General features: G+C 40.7%; 2 protein-coding genes across 2 annotated transcripts; both read right to left on the reverse strand.

The window, feature by feature from the left end:
• Positions 1–538: 538 nt before the first annotated feature.
• Positions 539–4595, reverse strand: LOC145459667 (THAP domain-containing protein 1-like). The gene is made up of 7 exons (XM_080338233.1): positions 3735–4595; positions 2804–3002; positions 2024–2702; positions 1103–1963; positions 896–1025; positions 713–830; positions 539–649 (listed from the first exon to the last, which is right to left on the reverse strand). Exons 1-3 carry the CDS (start codon positions 3893–3895, stop codon positions 2337–2339), a joined length of 726 nt encoding a protein of 241 aa, XP_080194359.1. The 5' UTR covers positions 3896–4595; the 3' UTR covers positions 539–649; positions 713–830; positions 896–1025; positions 1103–1963; positions 2024–2336.
• Positions 4596–5317: 722 nt separating this feature from the next.
• On the reverse strand, positions 5318–7263 carry LOC145459746 (uncharacterized). The gene has a single exon (XM_080338297.1). It carries the CDS (start codon positions 6846–6848, stop codon positions 5643–5645), a length of 1206 nt encoding a protein of 401 aa, XP_080194423.1. The 5' UTR covers positions 6849–7263; the 3' UTR covers positions 5318–5642.
• Positions 7264–12534: the final 5271 nt, after the last annotated feature.

Below are 12534 nucleotides of genomic sequence, written 5' to 3' on the forward strand. Positions count from 1 at the left end.
AAAGGCACTGCTGAAATCAACTGAATGCCATTGTGGTTATTCTACGTATTTATTGGTTCAGGGTATTTAAATAAATCCAAAAAAGAGAAAGTAAAGATATGTCTGCTATGTGTGGCGATGGGGCAGTGATTTCTGTAGAAGTGACTGAATGAGTTCATTGAATGAGAGAAACAAGAAATGCATGGGTCCTTATTCAGATGTAGCTAGAATTGCCCAATTCACAGTGAAATTGGGGCTATGTTGGTTGTAACAGCAATCTGTGCACTTTGGGAGTTCATAATAAATATTAATTTTATCGAATCAAAACGGCACAAGATACAATCTAAACGGCGTACACGTATTTTATCATAATTACACCTATAGCTACCCATATACGTGTGTACATGAAGCTTGGCTCGTTTTGCACTTTCATGAAACCAGAAATTAGTTTGGTTTCAAAACTAACTGGAGATGTGAACTGTACTGCCTCGTCACACGAAATACCGCGCTGTACTGTCTCGTACCAAAATGCTGAACTCTCGTTTTCAGAAACACCAGCTTCGGTTATGAAAAACGAATTTTTCTATTAAAATAACAACATAAAAAATAAAAACAGAAATAAATTAATTGTTATCGACTTTACGTCGCCTTCGGCGTAATTAACGGTGATCTGAAAGTCAAATGTGGGATAAGTTAGGGCTTAATATCTGCGAACGAGGTATAATAAACGAACCGATTCTGATCTTAGTTCCAATTTAATGGAATTTCTTCTCTTCTTACGCGGCACAGGCACAGTCACATTGAAGGCCACCCCACTACGGGTCCTACGACGACGACGTCGTTTTGGGGCACTGTTCAAGATAAATGAACTAACATATGAGAAATTGTTCACTTGAAGACACATTGATCGACATACCTTGATGTCACGACAACGTTTTTATACCAAAATGCGTATAAAATAGTAAAGAAAGTGTGTCAGCCGGTGTCTTCTACGGGTTTGAAGTATGTGTTGGCTAGACTTGCTCCCTTCTTTGTTTTCTTATTATCTGTAAAGATACCAAAAACTGTGAGTACAGAATTACAATAATGAAAATTCTACGGCATACGAAGAAAGTGGCCTCACCTCACTCAGTGGGTTAGCCGGTGTCTTCCGTGGGTTTGAAGTAAGAGTTGGGTATGTAAATATTCTCTCTGGCGACGCAGGGTTGGCTTTACAGCTTAACGATGGTCGATTCCAGAACCTTTGAATGGAAAAGAAAACAGCCACGAGCAAGTATGGAATAAAGCGATAGTTACATCTGTGTACCAGAGCACATATCATATAAATTATATATTGACAGTTAACCGCTAAAGGTATTGGACACTGAATGCAGCCTAATGATAAAAGGATGACAGATGTAACAAAATTGTTATCCACCTTCTCAACGACAACATCGGATAGCGGTAACGAATTGTCATTTTCTTTTTCAACGGAAGGGTGAAGGTAATTCAACAATTGAATCACCTTGAGCCTCATTATTGAACATATGGCAAAGGTGTCAATTGCCGTAACAGAACCAGCTTAATGAAATAACATTAATGCCCAATCTGTGCTAGTAGAGAATATATTTTAATGGAAGCCTATAAAATACGCATGATCGAAAAAACACCTAAATATGTTTTATAGATAGAACCAACTCTTGGAATTTTTTCAAACATAAAGATTTGAGCTATCCACATAATTTATATTATCATGACATTACGACTCTGGAAACACAACTATAAGCCCTAGCAATGACCAGAGGTGGTCAGTTAAGAAGTACTTCTACTTAAAGTGGTTTTGCTCACTTGCGATACTTCTTCAAGTTTTTAAACTACCTCTGCTTGAGTAGAATCAATAAATACGATGGCCATGGAGCGAACTCACCGGCTTCAGGAATCCTCACATCCAAGTTACGGTACGTCGATCCGACCATTGATTGTGTAGCATGTCCAAATTGCGACTCTTTTAATTACAAAAATATCAAATAAAACCGCTGAGGGTTACTGATCCACAATAACTTACAAAGCCGTATGCGGATGAAAGGATCGTTCCTTTTTCTTCGCGTGTGCGCCATGTCCTTACTCCCTCAGTGTCGATGCACTACTGTGTAGCAACCACGCCAGGCGACTTGGCCGATTTGAATCGGCCGCCTGGATTTCCTTTCCTATACATCGGTCCAGAACGTGATTGCTCAATTGCTTGTCGTATGGGAGAAAGTCGTTCCACAATGTTATGATATGAGCTGCCACCGCTTCACTCAAACAGTAAGTACAATCTCTGTGAGTTAGCAGGCAGTCGGCCAACGCTGAAACCTTTTCACATCCGGGAACGTCATTCATTTGACTCCTCTTCCACCAGCTTGTAGCTTCATACGTTGCAAGAGCTCACTTGGTAGACCACTGAATTTTTGTGACATTACCTCCACACACGAATTGCTTATCAAATTGTTCTTCTTAAGAGATGCAATGACCTCATCCAGAGATTTCACTTTTTTTTGCAGACGGTATGTTCTCATTCTGGCTGCAACCAACCTCTTTTTAATTTCTGCGACCCTACGGCGTTGCTGTTGAACGACTTTTCGAGGAGACGTGTGCGCACAGTTGTGGTCGTGAAGAACTACTTCAGGTTCAGCGGTTTGTGCTTCATAATGCCGTTTCTCATCTGGAACTGCAGAAGGTCTCACTCGTCGGTTGTTTGAAGCCTGAAATTTGTGAATTTTATGTTAACTAGGGCTAAAATAAAGGTAAGTAATTGGAACTCAAACTTCATAAATATATAGTCACTGTCTAGCGTCTACCGTACCTTTGGCCTCATATATTTTGGAAAATTCAGAAATCTTGTCGGCACCGCATTCGTCCTTAAACGAATTCTCCCGCCAACACGGTAAATATCACTTTCTGAAAAATGATCAGAACAGATGACCGACGATCTTGCTGGCTCCCAGTCTTTTCTTCTAATACATTCTATCCATCTTTCTTTCAGGGAATCATTGGTAGGAAAGCTGCGTTGTAGAGAACATTGTATCAGTTCACAAGTAATTCTATGATACGAAGCACATCAAATTGACCATTCTTTATGAACGATGATAAAAGTAGCAGGAACATATGTGAAATTATCTTGTTTGATTTAGATATATCTGTTACTTTCTACCCCAGAAGGATAAACTATTAGGTAACCTTTTAAATCCAAAGCCAAAGGTAAACCTAAAAAAAACATCTTACGAGACAAATCGAACGTCTCGCACGCACAAAGCTATAATGAACTCGACCACGGAATTAGCAATTTGAACTTTAGTGTGAGCATCTGGCACCAGAAATATAGAGTTATTACTCAACTATGCTGGACAATACCGTGTGGCCCTCAATTATACCTTTCCTTCTAGTCCTACCTTCCAACCTTCACGACAATTTTAAGCAAGGATTGAGTACTAAGCTAGTTATTGGCTGAACTGCCCATACAGAATACAAACAGTGACCTGGCTGGTCATGCTATTACAGGTATACTGATGAACTGACATGGTGCTGAGACTGCTGATATAGTCTGCTCTGATCATACCAACATCATTATACTTGTGACAAAATGTTCTGGTATAATGACACTTTAACATGGCCTATTCATTAATGCTGTGGCTTATCTGGACATTGATTAACTGTGATGGTCAGGAAATATTAAAAATAGAAACTGATTCTTCAAAGATAGTCTTGCTGCCCTGCATATTCTGCCATTCACTCACCGGTGAAATGTTCTTGGATGCCGACGCTTTACCAAAGACTCTTCATCGCTACTACCATCACTATTACTTCTCATATATGACTCCGTGGATGTCTTTTTCTGCCTTTTACTGCACCCATAGGCGCAACAAACGCTACCACCAAAACGAGATGTCTTCGACATGTCGAAATACACCGATAACACGGATATAAACACGAGATATTGGGCTGAAACAAATCCTGAATGTTACGATTATTATTCATTCAAAGCTCCATTCGTATAAAATACTACAAACCCAACACGAATCAAATATATTTTAAAACTGGACGTTTTTCCATAAGCGCCTGTACTAAGTCGTCCAGCCTATCCCCCACAATGCAACTGTAACATGGTGACAACGCAAATTTGCTTAGCCGGAGATGGCAGTAGTTCGGGGCTTGGTCGTAACTCATAAGAAGAATTACATTACTTGACAAAATGAAATTACTTGACAAAATTTTCATCAAAATATAAGCTTCAACAAAGTCCACGAAAAGATAACTTGAGAAAATTACGAGATGCGCCTGATCCGCGGTCCGTCGTTTACATTGGAAATTTTGTGATAGTCCGCCGGTCCGCAGTTCCGCTCCGTCCGCCGTTTAGTATTACATGTTCCGCGGTCCGCCGTTTAGAATTGAGCTATTTTGTTATAGTCCGCAGTTCCGCTTGGTCCGCTGTTTAGTATTACATGTTCCGCTGTTCCGCGGTCCGCCGTTTAGTATTGAGCTATTTTGTTATGGTCCGCTCGGTCCGCAGTTCCGCTTGGTCCGCCGTTTAGTATCGCAAGTTCCGCTAGTTCCGCAGTCCGCTCGTTCCGCCGTTTAGAGTTGCCCCATATCTCCATCTAAAGAGGTCTATTGATACAAACATATCTTTGTTCAAAGATGTTCTGTAGCAGTTGTAGGAAAGATAAATACCAGATATTGCAAGGGCAATCAATTAGGCTCTATTGAATAAATAATAGTCAGAGCTATAGATTACTGGACCACCATCTGACAGATCGATCTCGCCTATCCTAGGCGAAGGTGGGTGTCTGATTTGAAGTCTACTGCAAGTCGTTTCGGCACCTTCGTATCTTTTCATTGTATAGCATTATTGTGGTGTAACGATAACAAACTGAACTAAACTGCTCGAACCGATGACTATCGGTGTTGTGTCAGTGGACTACACCAAAGAATGTAGAACCACAAATGCAGGGTGAATTTTAATTTCTTCAAGGTCTACCGATCCGCTGCATTTGTTTTGAAGTTTTACCGGTCCAGGACGTCGAAAAGGTTTAAAACGATATGCAACACTGATATTTTGATGACTTGAAATAGACCGGAAAATCTTGCAATGTCAATATACATTTTTGAAACGCCAAGTCATCTGAAGGCGTTGACTCAGTATTAGTCAAATCATGACTTGAGTCGTCCCAACACTGGTGGTAACTAGCTAACTTTTGCATAAGAAAGCGGACCATTACCGCATATTTGAGGTTAATTTGAACTACTGGTTAAACTGGAGGGGTCCGTGCAGACAAGAAGGTTGAAATTGCGTACATCGACCACACAACAGCTACACAAGTTATATTGAACAAGATTTTCATGGAAACTGATTGGCTCCTCATATATTTAATAAGGAGCCACAACGAAAAGTAAGTAAGTCACAAAGAAAATGAGAAAACTTCTTGAGTACTTCGTAAAGTAGAAGTACTTCTTTACTGACCAGTAAAGAACGTTCGCATGTTTCCGCTGAATTCTTGCAAACAAACGAAATCACCTTTTACACACAATTATTGAAACAATTGAAGGTGCTTATTATGGTACTTAAAATCCTTCGCTTTACATCGACGCAAAATTGATTGAATATTATTCGTTTCATTTCCTCGATTTTGCATGCACCCGTGGATTCATTTATGACTTTTCTTACTAACATGAATAGTAATGTGTCTCACGAGGTTCGGCTTTTGCACGAATTCCTTTGCACATACATCACATTTATAACTTTTGGCGCCAGCATGAATAGCAATGTGATTCTTGAGGTCACCCTTTCGCTGAAATTTCTTCCCACAAACATCACATTTATGACTTTTGACGCCAACATGAATAGCAAAGTGAGTCTCGAGGTCACCTTTTCGCACGAATTCCTTCCCACAAACATAACATTCATGGCTTTTGATACCACCATGAATAGCTATGTGATTCTTGAGGTCACCCTTTCGGAGAAATTTCTTCCCACAAACATCACATTTATGACTTTTGACGCCAACATGAATAGCAAAGTGAGTCTCGAGGTCATCTTTTCGCACGAATTCCTTCCCACAAACCTCACATTCATGGCTTTTGATACCACCATGAAGAGCTATGTGATTCTTGAGGTCACCCTTTCGCAGAAATTTCTTCCCACAAACATCACATTTATGGCTCTTGACGCCCGCATGAATAGCCAAGTGCCTATTGAGATCTCCTCTTCTCCTGAAGTACTTCCCACATACATCACATTTATAACTTTTGACGCCAGCATGAATAGCCATGTGCTCCATGACCTGGCCATTTGTCCCGAATTTCTTGCCACAAACATCACATTCATGGCTTTTGACGCCAGCATGGTCAGTCAAGTGTCTTTCGAGATTTCCGCTTTTCCTGAAGTACTTCCCACATACATCACATTTATGACTTTTGACGCCAACATGAATAGCAAAGTGAGTCTCGAGGTCACCTTTTCGCACGAATTCCTTCCCACAAACATAACATTCACGGCTTTTGATACCACCATGAATAGCTATGTGATTCTTGAGGCCACCCTTTCGCAGAAATTTCTTATCACAAACATCACATTCATGACTTTTGACGCCAACATGAATAGCAATGTGAGTCTCGAGGTCACCTTTTCGCACGAATGCCTTCCCACAAACCTCACATTCATGGCTTTTGATACCACGATGAATAGCTATGTGATAATTGAGAGCACCCTTTCGCAGGAATTTCTTCCCACAAACATCACATTTATGTTTTTTCACGCCAGCATGAATAGCCATGTGTCTCTTAAGGTTGCCCTTTTGCACGAATTCCTTGGCACATACATCACATCCATGGCTTTTAACACCACCACACATCTTATGAGGACTCTTCCGAGCAACTGCTTCAACACAAAATTAGCACGAATAAATAATGATCCTTCGGGTAGCGATGAAGACTCAGAATATGTGAGCAAGTAACAATCCAGTGTGTAACGATTACTTCAGCTCACTGTAAAAACAAGCAATAAAATATCCAAGTTTATGCCGAGCTTGAAGCGTTGAAAATGCACCGTTATTGCACTACCGGCAAGATAAACCAATTCCAAGTGTAGATATTTCATCTAATTCTCAACTCCTCATTTATCAAACTATCATACTGTTAAAATTGTGTCAAGTCGGAAGTCGCTATGATTCAAGTTCTAAATTACTAAGATTCAAGCGCGATTGTTTCAAATATTCAGAGACTCATATTTATTTGACCAATATATAGGAGGGAATTCTGAGTCTGAAGAATCACTGGGCTGACAAGTATACCTTATAACGGCTATGCTAACGCAGTACCGATCGATCCAGCTACTGCGAATTAAGTATATTCGTTAGTCGCTATCCATCAGTAGTATTCGGACTCGATACATCTATAATTTAAGACGTATGTATTCAAAGGAAGCAATAAATAACCCCAACTTAAACAGCTACAACCCGACAGCAGACTCGCCGCCCACGCAACCCGCAACATACTTTTTCGTTCGATGGTTAGCAGGAAGCACATTACAATATCACACAGGCTAGAGCAGAGGTCTCAAACTCAAATATGCTCCTGGGCCAATTTCCTACTTTTTGATGGCGCCGCGGGCCGCAGAACCAATACTAGTGGAATTAAATGTATTTCCAAGTAGACCTTATGTAACGGGACCTTACAGACTGACATTCCAAATGCATCGTAAAAATTTGATTTACTACTATTTACCACGCCTGGCACGAAAAATTAACATTTTTAGATATTTGAATATAATTGATGCTGTACTTCGCATAGTTTGTCAAATTAATTAGTTGGAGACATCATGCGACAGTAAAAATGCACAGGACACCGTAAAAGCTGTCGCGTTGTCGTGATCATACTTCATGGAAATTACTACATCTGCTTGTAATTGAGTGGAGATCTATCGTGCTATTTCTACTGAAGTCTCAATTCTGCGGTCACTGCCCCAAAAATATCAATGACTTCTTTACCTCGGTATCAAAAGTGGATAAGTACAACACACGCGCGTCCAAGTTGTCCAACCACCAACTGACGCATATGGATACATAATTCGTGCATATGTACAAGGGATAAAGCGTATTTAATGAATGTCTTTTATCGACAGCAATATGTCACTTCAGAGCCATTTCTCGCCGATAATGACAATACAATGTGGATTTGAGAACAGCATTGTCATACTGCTTCTCTCTGATCAACTAAATCACGGTGCAATCCTTAATTAAGATTTTAAAGCGTTTGATAAGCTCGGCACCCAAATTTTACCAAGATTTCTATTCATTAGGGTTGAGTACATCGTAAATGCCGATACTGCAAGTCTTATTCTCGCTTCGACTAACTTACGCGTAAGCTACACTCTCACTAAAATTTGACGTTTAGGCAAGTAGTGGGGAATCTCAGCAGACTGAGGCCGCGTGCCACATTATCATGCAAGACGGGAAACTGTCCGCGAGCCGGACAAAATCTCGTCGCGGGCCGCATCTGGCCCGCGGGCCGTATGTTACCCGTCCATTTTATGGACTGTCCTACATTACAATCTGCTGACTGTCTCATTTTGCTCGCGGAAGCTGCAGAGTAGACGCGTACATGGCAACTCAGCACCGTGAACTAAACCTAACCAAAACAGATTCTGTAAAACTATCACCAGGAATTAGATTCGCATCATGGCTAGCTTAAGCAATAACGACATCCGAAATATCAATAACATAGGTGCTAGAAAAGGCACTATATCAGGGGTTCTCAACCCGCGGCCCGCGGGCCGCATGCGGCCCGCAGACGATTCTTTTGCGGCCCGCGGCATCTTTGGATGTAATCACTGCTGGCCCTGTATTGTTATGGAAGACCGATGTGTCACATTTATCGAAGAACGGTTGTTGTAACAAAGCCTAGAAGCTTGAAATGATAGCACGATAGTTTCATCTGGAGTTATACATATCAAACGTTGCTAACTTGGTTTCAAGCCCAGCAATCCATATTTCGAATCATTTTTAAAATTGCCGACGACGTGACGGACGCATTGTTCAAAACTGCTAGGAATATCGCTAAACCCAAGAATCTGCTAGAGAAGGTATGACTTCAATAAAACTTTAACGCACTGTGCGAATATTCGCTGTTTCCGGAACTTAGCAGCAAGTCCTACATCACCTGACAAATTTCGAAGCTACAGTTGTCTGATTCAACACTCACCAGAAGAGTAACAGCGATCTCAGTCAATCTTTTATCGCATGTTCAGTAACACGTTGCCGCGTAGACTACTTTAGCCTAGCATTGGACCAATCCAGCGATGCACACAATGCACACACATTGCATAGCTAATTATCCAGGTGATTTTTATCAGAGTGGGCATGGGCATATTTCCAGAGGAAATGCTGACGGGGCAAACGTGGGAAGGGGACCAGGGCATCAATTTGACAAAGCTGACTTCTGTAACTTTTGGTGTAGGGCTCCTGCCATGGAAGGAAATGAGAAGAGTCGATTGATTTGCTCAGAAATGACCCCTAATGTCTCAATTCTTCTCATATCACTGAGAGCTCAAAGTGATAATGACCTCAGTAACGAAAAAGTCACCGTAATTTTGTAATTGCTCGCTCACGCATTGACACAGAGAGTTTGGTTCTCTGGTGGTGGAAGGGTTTGAAGGGTGCATACTATACCGACATGGCAACGGATGGAATGTACGCTCCATGAAGGGATTTACTTGCGCCACTTGATGATCAATATTCTCACAAAAAACAGCAACTGCATATTCTCACAAAAAAAGCAACTGCAAACTTACGAACGCTCTCCATTAAAGCTTTAGAATACATAGAAATGTACCAAATGCCCGAATAAGACTGATAAATAGGCATAAATTTAATAGTAGCCTACAAATACATGGTGATAATGTTCTGCGGCCCGCAGCGTCTTTTAGAGTGAAAATGCGGCCCGTTATACGAGGGAAGTTGAGAACCCCTGCACTATATACTTATGATATTGAAGTATTTGAAAGTATGGAATATGCATCAAGTATGGTATGGAACAATGTTGGTATGGTATGGAAAATTGCAAGTATGGTATGGAGAGAGTAAGGCAAGTATGGAGTATGGAAAATTCTCGTTCCATACCATACCATACCATGCCCTGCCGGCAAGCACTTGTTGCGGAGCAATCTAAAAGCAGCATAATTGGTGGAGTTATAGCTGGCGACACGAGGGCTGAAATGTAATGAAACTGGTCTTAATCGAGAGCTACTGCCGCACTGATTCCGAAAATACAAATTATAATCTTGTAGGGGATATGGAACCACCTCAAAACAGCTCCCAGAATATGAAAATCGGCATTGTTCCAACAATGGCACCACCGCAATACGATGAACATAACAATGGCCAATTTAGTCAAGCGATTGCTCAGAACAATGCCAATTTTCAGACTTTGAGGGCTGTTTTAACGTGGTTCCATTTCCCTGACAAGATTTTAATTTCTAATCTCAGAATCAGTGCGTTAGTAGCTCTCGATGAAGACCAGTTTCATTAAATTTCAGCCCTCGGGTCGCAAGTTATAACACCACCAATTCTGCTGCATTTAGATTGCTCAGCAATAAGCGTAACTGCTTGCCGGAGCGTAACGACGGGACTTGCGTATCTATCCGTAGGTTAGTAATCTATAGTCGGACTCGAGCCAGCGACCCATTGGTGTTGCAGCTGTGGATTATATCACTGCGCCATCTTGCCACGTTTCTTCGTATTTTAGATTTGTCATCATTGTTTCGGTGTTCAGTACCAGTTCATGGGCCACTTTGGGTCGTACTAGGTTTAAAATTTCCACGAAAACTCATTGTTGAAAACGCAACTATAAACTATGACTGTTCTTATTTATACGATTTCTCCTTAATAACTAATGTCCATATTCTGTGTCATTTCCAGTGCTCAACACACGTCACAATCAGCGTTAGACAACTAGAAAATTTTTAGCTTTTCCGAATTAGATTATAATAAAAATTATGGCTACACAGTTTTTTTTTTTAATTTGATTAGAAATATAGTTATAGTTACACTGTTTTTCCAAATTAGATTAGAATTAAAATGATAGCTGCACAGAATTACATTCAGGAAAACTTGAAAATTGGTACCAGTTCAGTTTATATCAAATCAGACGTCATTCTCATAAGCACAGACAACGGCCATTGTCTGTACACCAAGCTTTGTTCGTTTCGCACCGTCAGTAATTAGTTCAGAATTAACATAAAAGCGCAGAAGCATTTCATCAATTAGTTTATAACACTGGTCTACACAAAATTTCAGGTTTGGGTTTTGACAATTGATTTAGGCTAATTTTGGGGCACTGAATCCGAAAATGGCCAGTTCCAGTTTCAAAACTTACGCGATAGCAATCCTCCTTGGAATACATCGAACACAACACGCATCGTAAATTACGATGCGTCCCCTGTAATCATACAGATTTGCCGCTTCCGATGAGGCAGGAACCTTATCATTTATAATTCAATACTGGGATAAACTATTTTAGCCGAAAAAAATCGCAATTCGCATACTGCAGCTTAATTTTATACGGTGTCAAATATCCATAATTGACGCTACGTTATAACGGCGGCTAATGGATCGCATTGGCAGTTTACGAAACTTGCAATAAGTTCACTTTTAAATAGTATATTCATATTGAAATGAACCCGAATATTTTCGGCTGACACTCGTCAGGGGTAATCGTCAGCAACTAGTAGAGAATTGGAAAGAACATTGTATATCAACAATCGTATCACAAAATATGACGTCACCAGCATGAAAGAGAGAGCGTTCAATGTACTATTTTTAGGTGATACACGAACTCCTTTTGTTGACAGAGTTTTGGTTGGTGTATTTTGATAAAAGTTGATTCCAAGGCACACAAATGGAATTGTGAACGGCCTCGACCTACGATTCGAAATCGGTCGTCTCGATAATTATTCGCACAAATCGGATTATCCAACAAATGTTTGCCGATGGCAGAATTAATTGCCTTTGATCGATCAGCATCAATCTTAAGTGGATGAGTTAAGGGTGAGCTTTTCACATCGCGTGACGCACGTGTTCTGATAAATCTGGGGACATGTTGGTTTATGCGGTCCTGCAGACGTCTTGACGTTCTTCCCACGTAGCCACAATCACAGTGGCACCTATATTCGCACACTACATTACTTTGTTGAAGTGCAGGAAGCACGTCTTTGCGTGTTGAAGGGAGCAGTTGTGTTGTTGTAAAAATCACATTGGTTTTGACTGTATCGTAACATTTACCGACAGCAGAAATCAATTGTTTTTCAAAGCGGGTGGAAATGGGGCCAATCCAAGGTAGATGGATATAAACATCTTTTATTGTTCGTGCGGTGGGCTCTGTTCGTTTTTCTGCGTTGAATTGCGTTAATTTCCTCTCCATGCCGCGGCTGATGACGTGTTCAGGGTAACCATTATCAAGTAAGATTTTTCGGATGTAGTCAAGTTCTAAACTCAGTTTGTTACCCGAACATATCATCAACGCTCTATGCACGAGTGTGCCTAT

Source organism: Botryllus schlosseri, unplaced genomic scaffold, assembly GCF_051294905.1.
Source record: "Botryllus schlosseri isolate E-star unplaced genomic scaffold, Bs_hap1 Bs17a, whole genome shotgun sequence".
In the NCBI taxonomy this organism is placed as follows: Eukaryota; Metazoa; Chordata; class Ascidiacea; order Stolidobranchia; family Styelidae; genus Botryllus; species Botryllus schlosseri.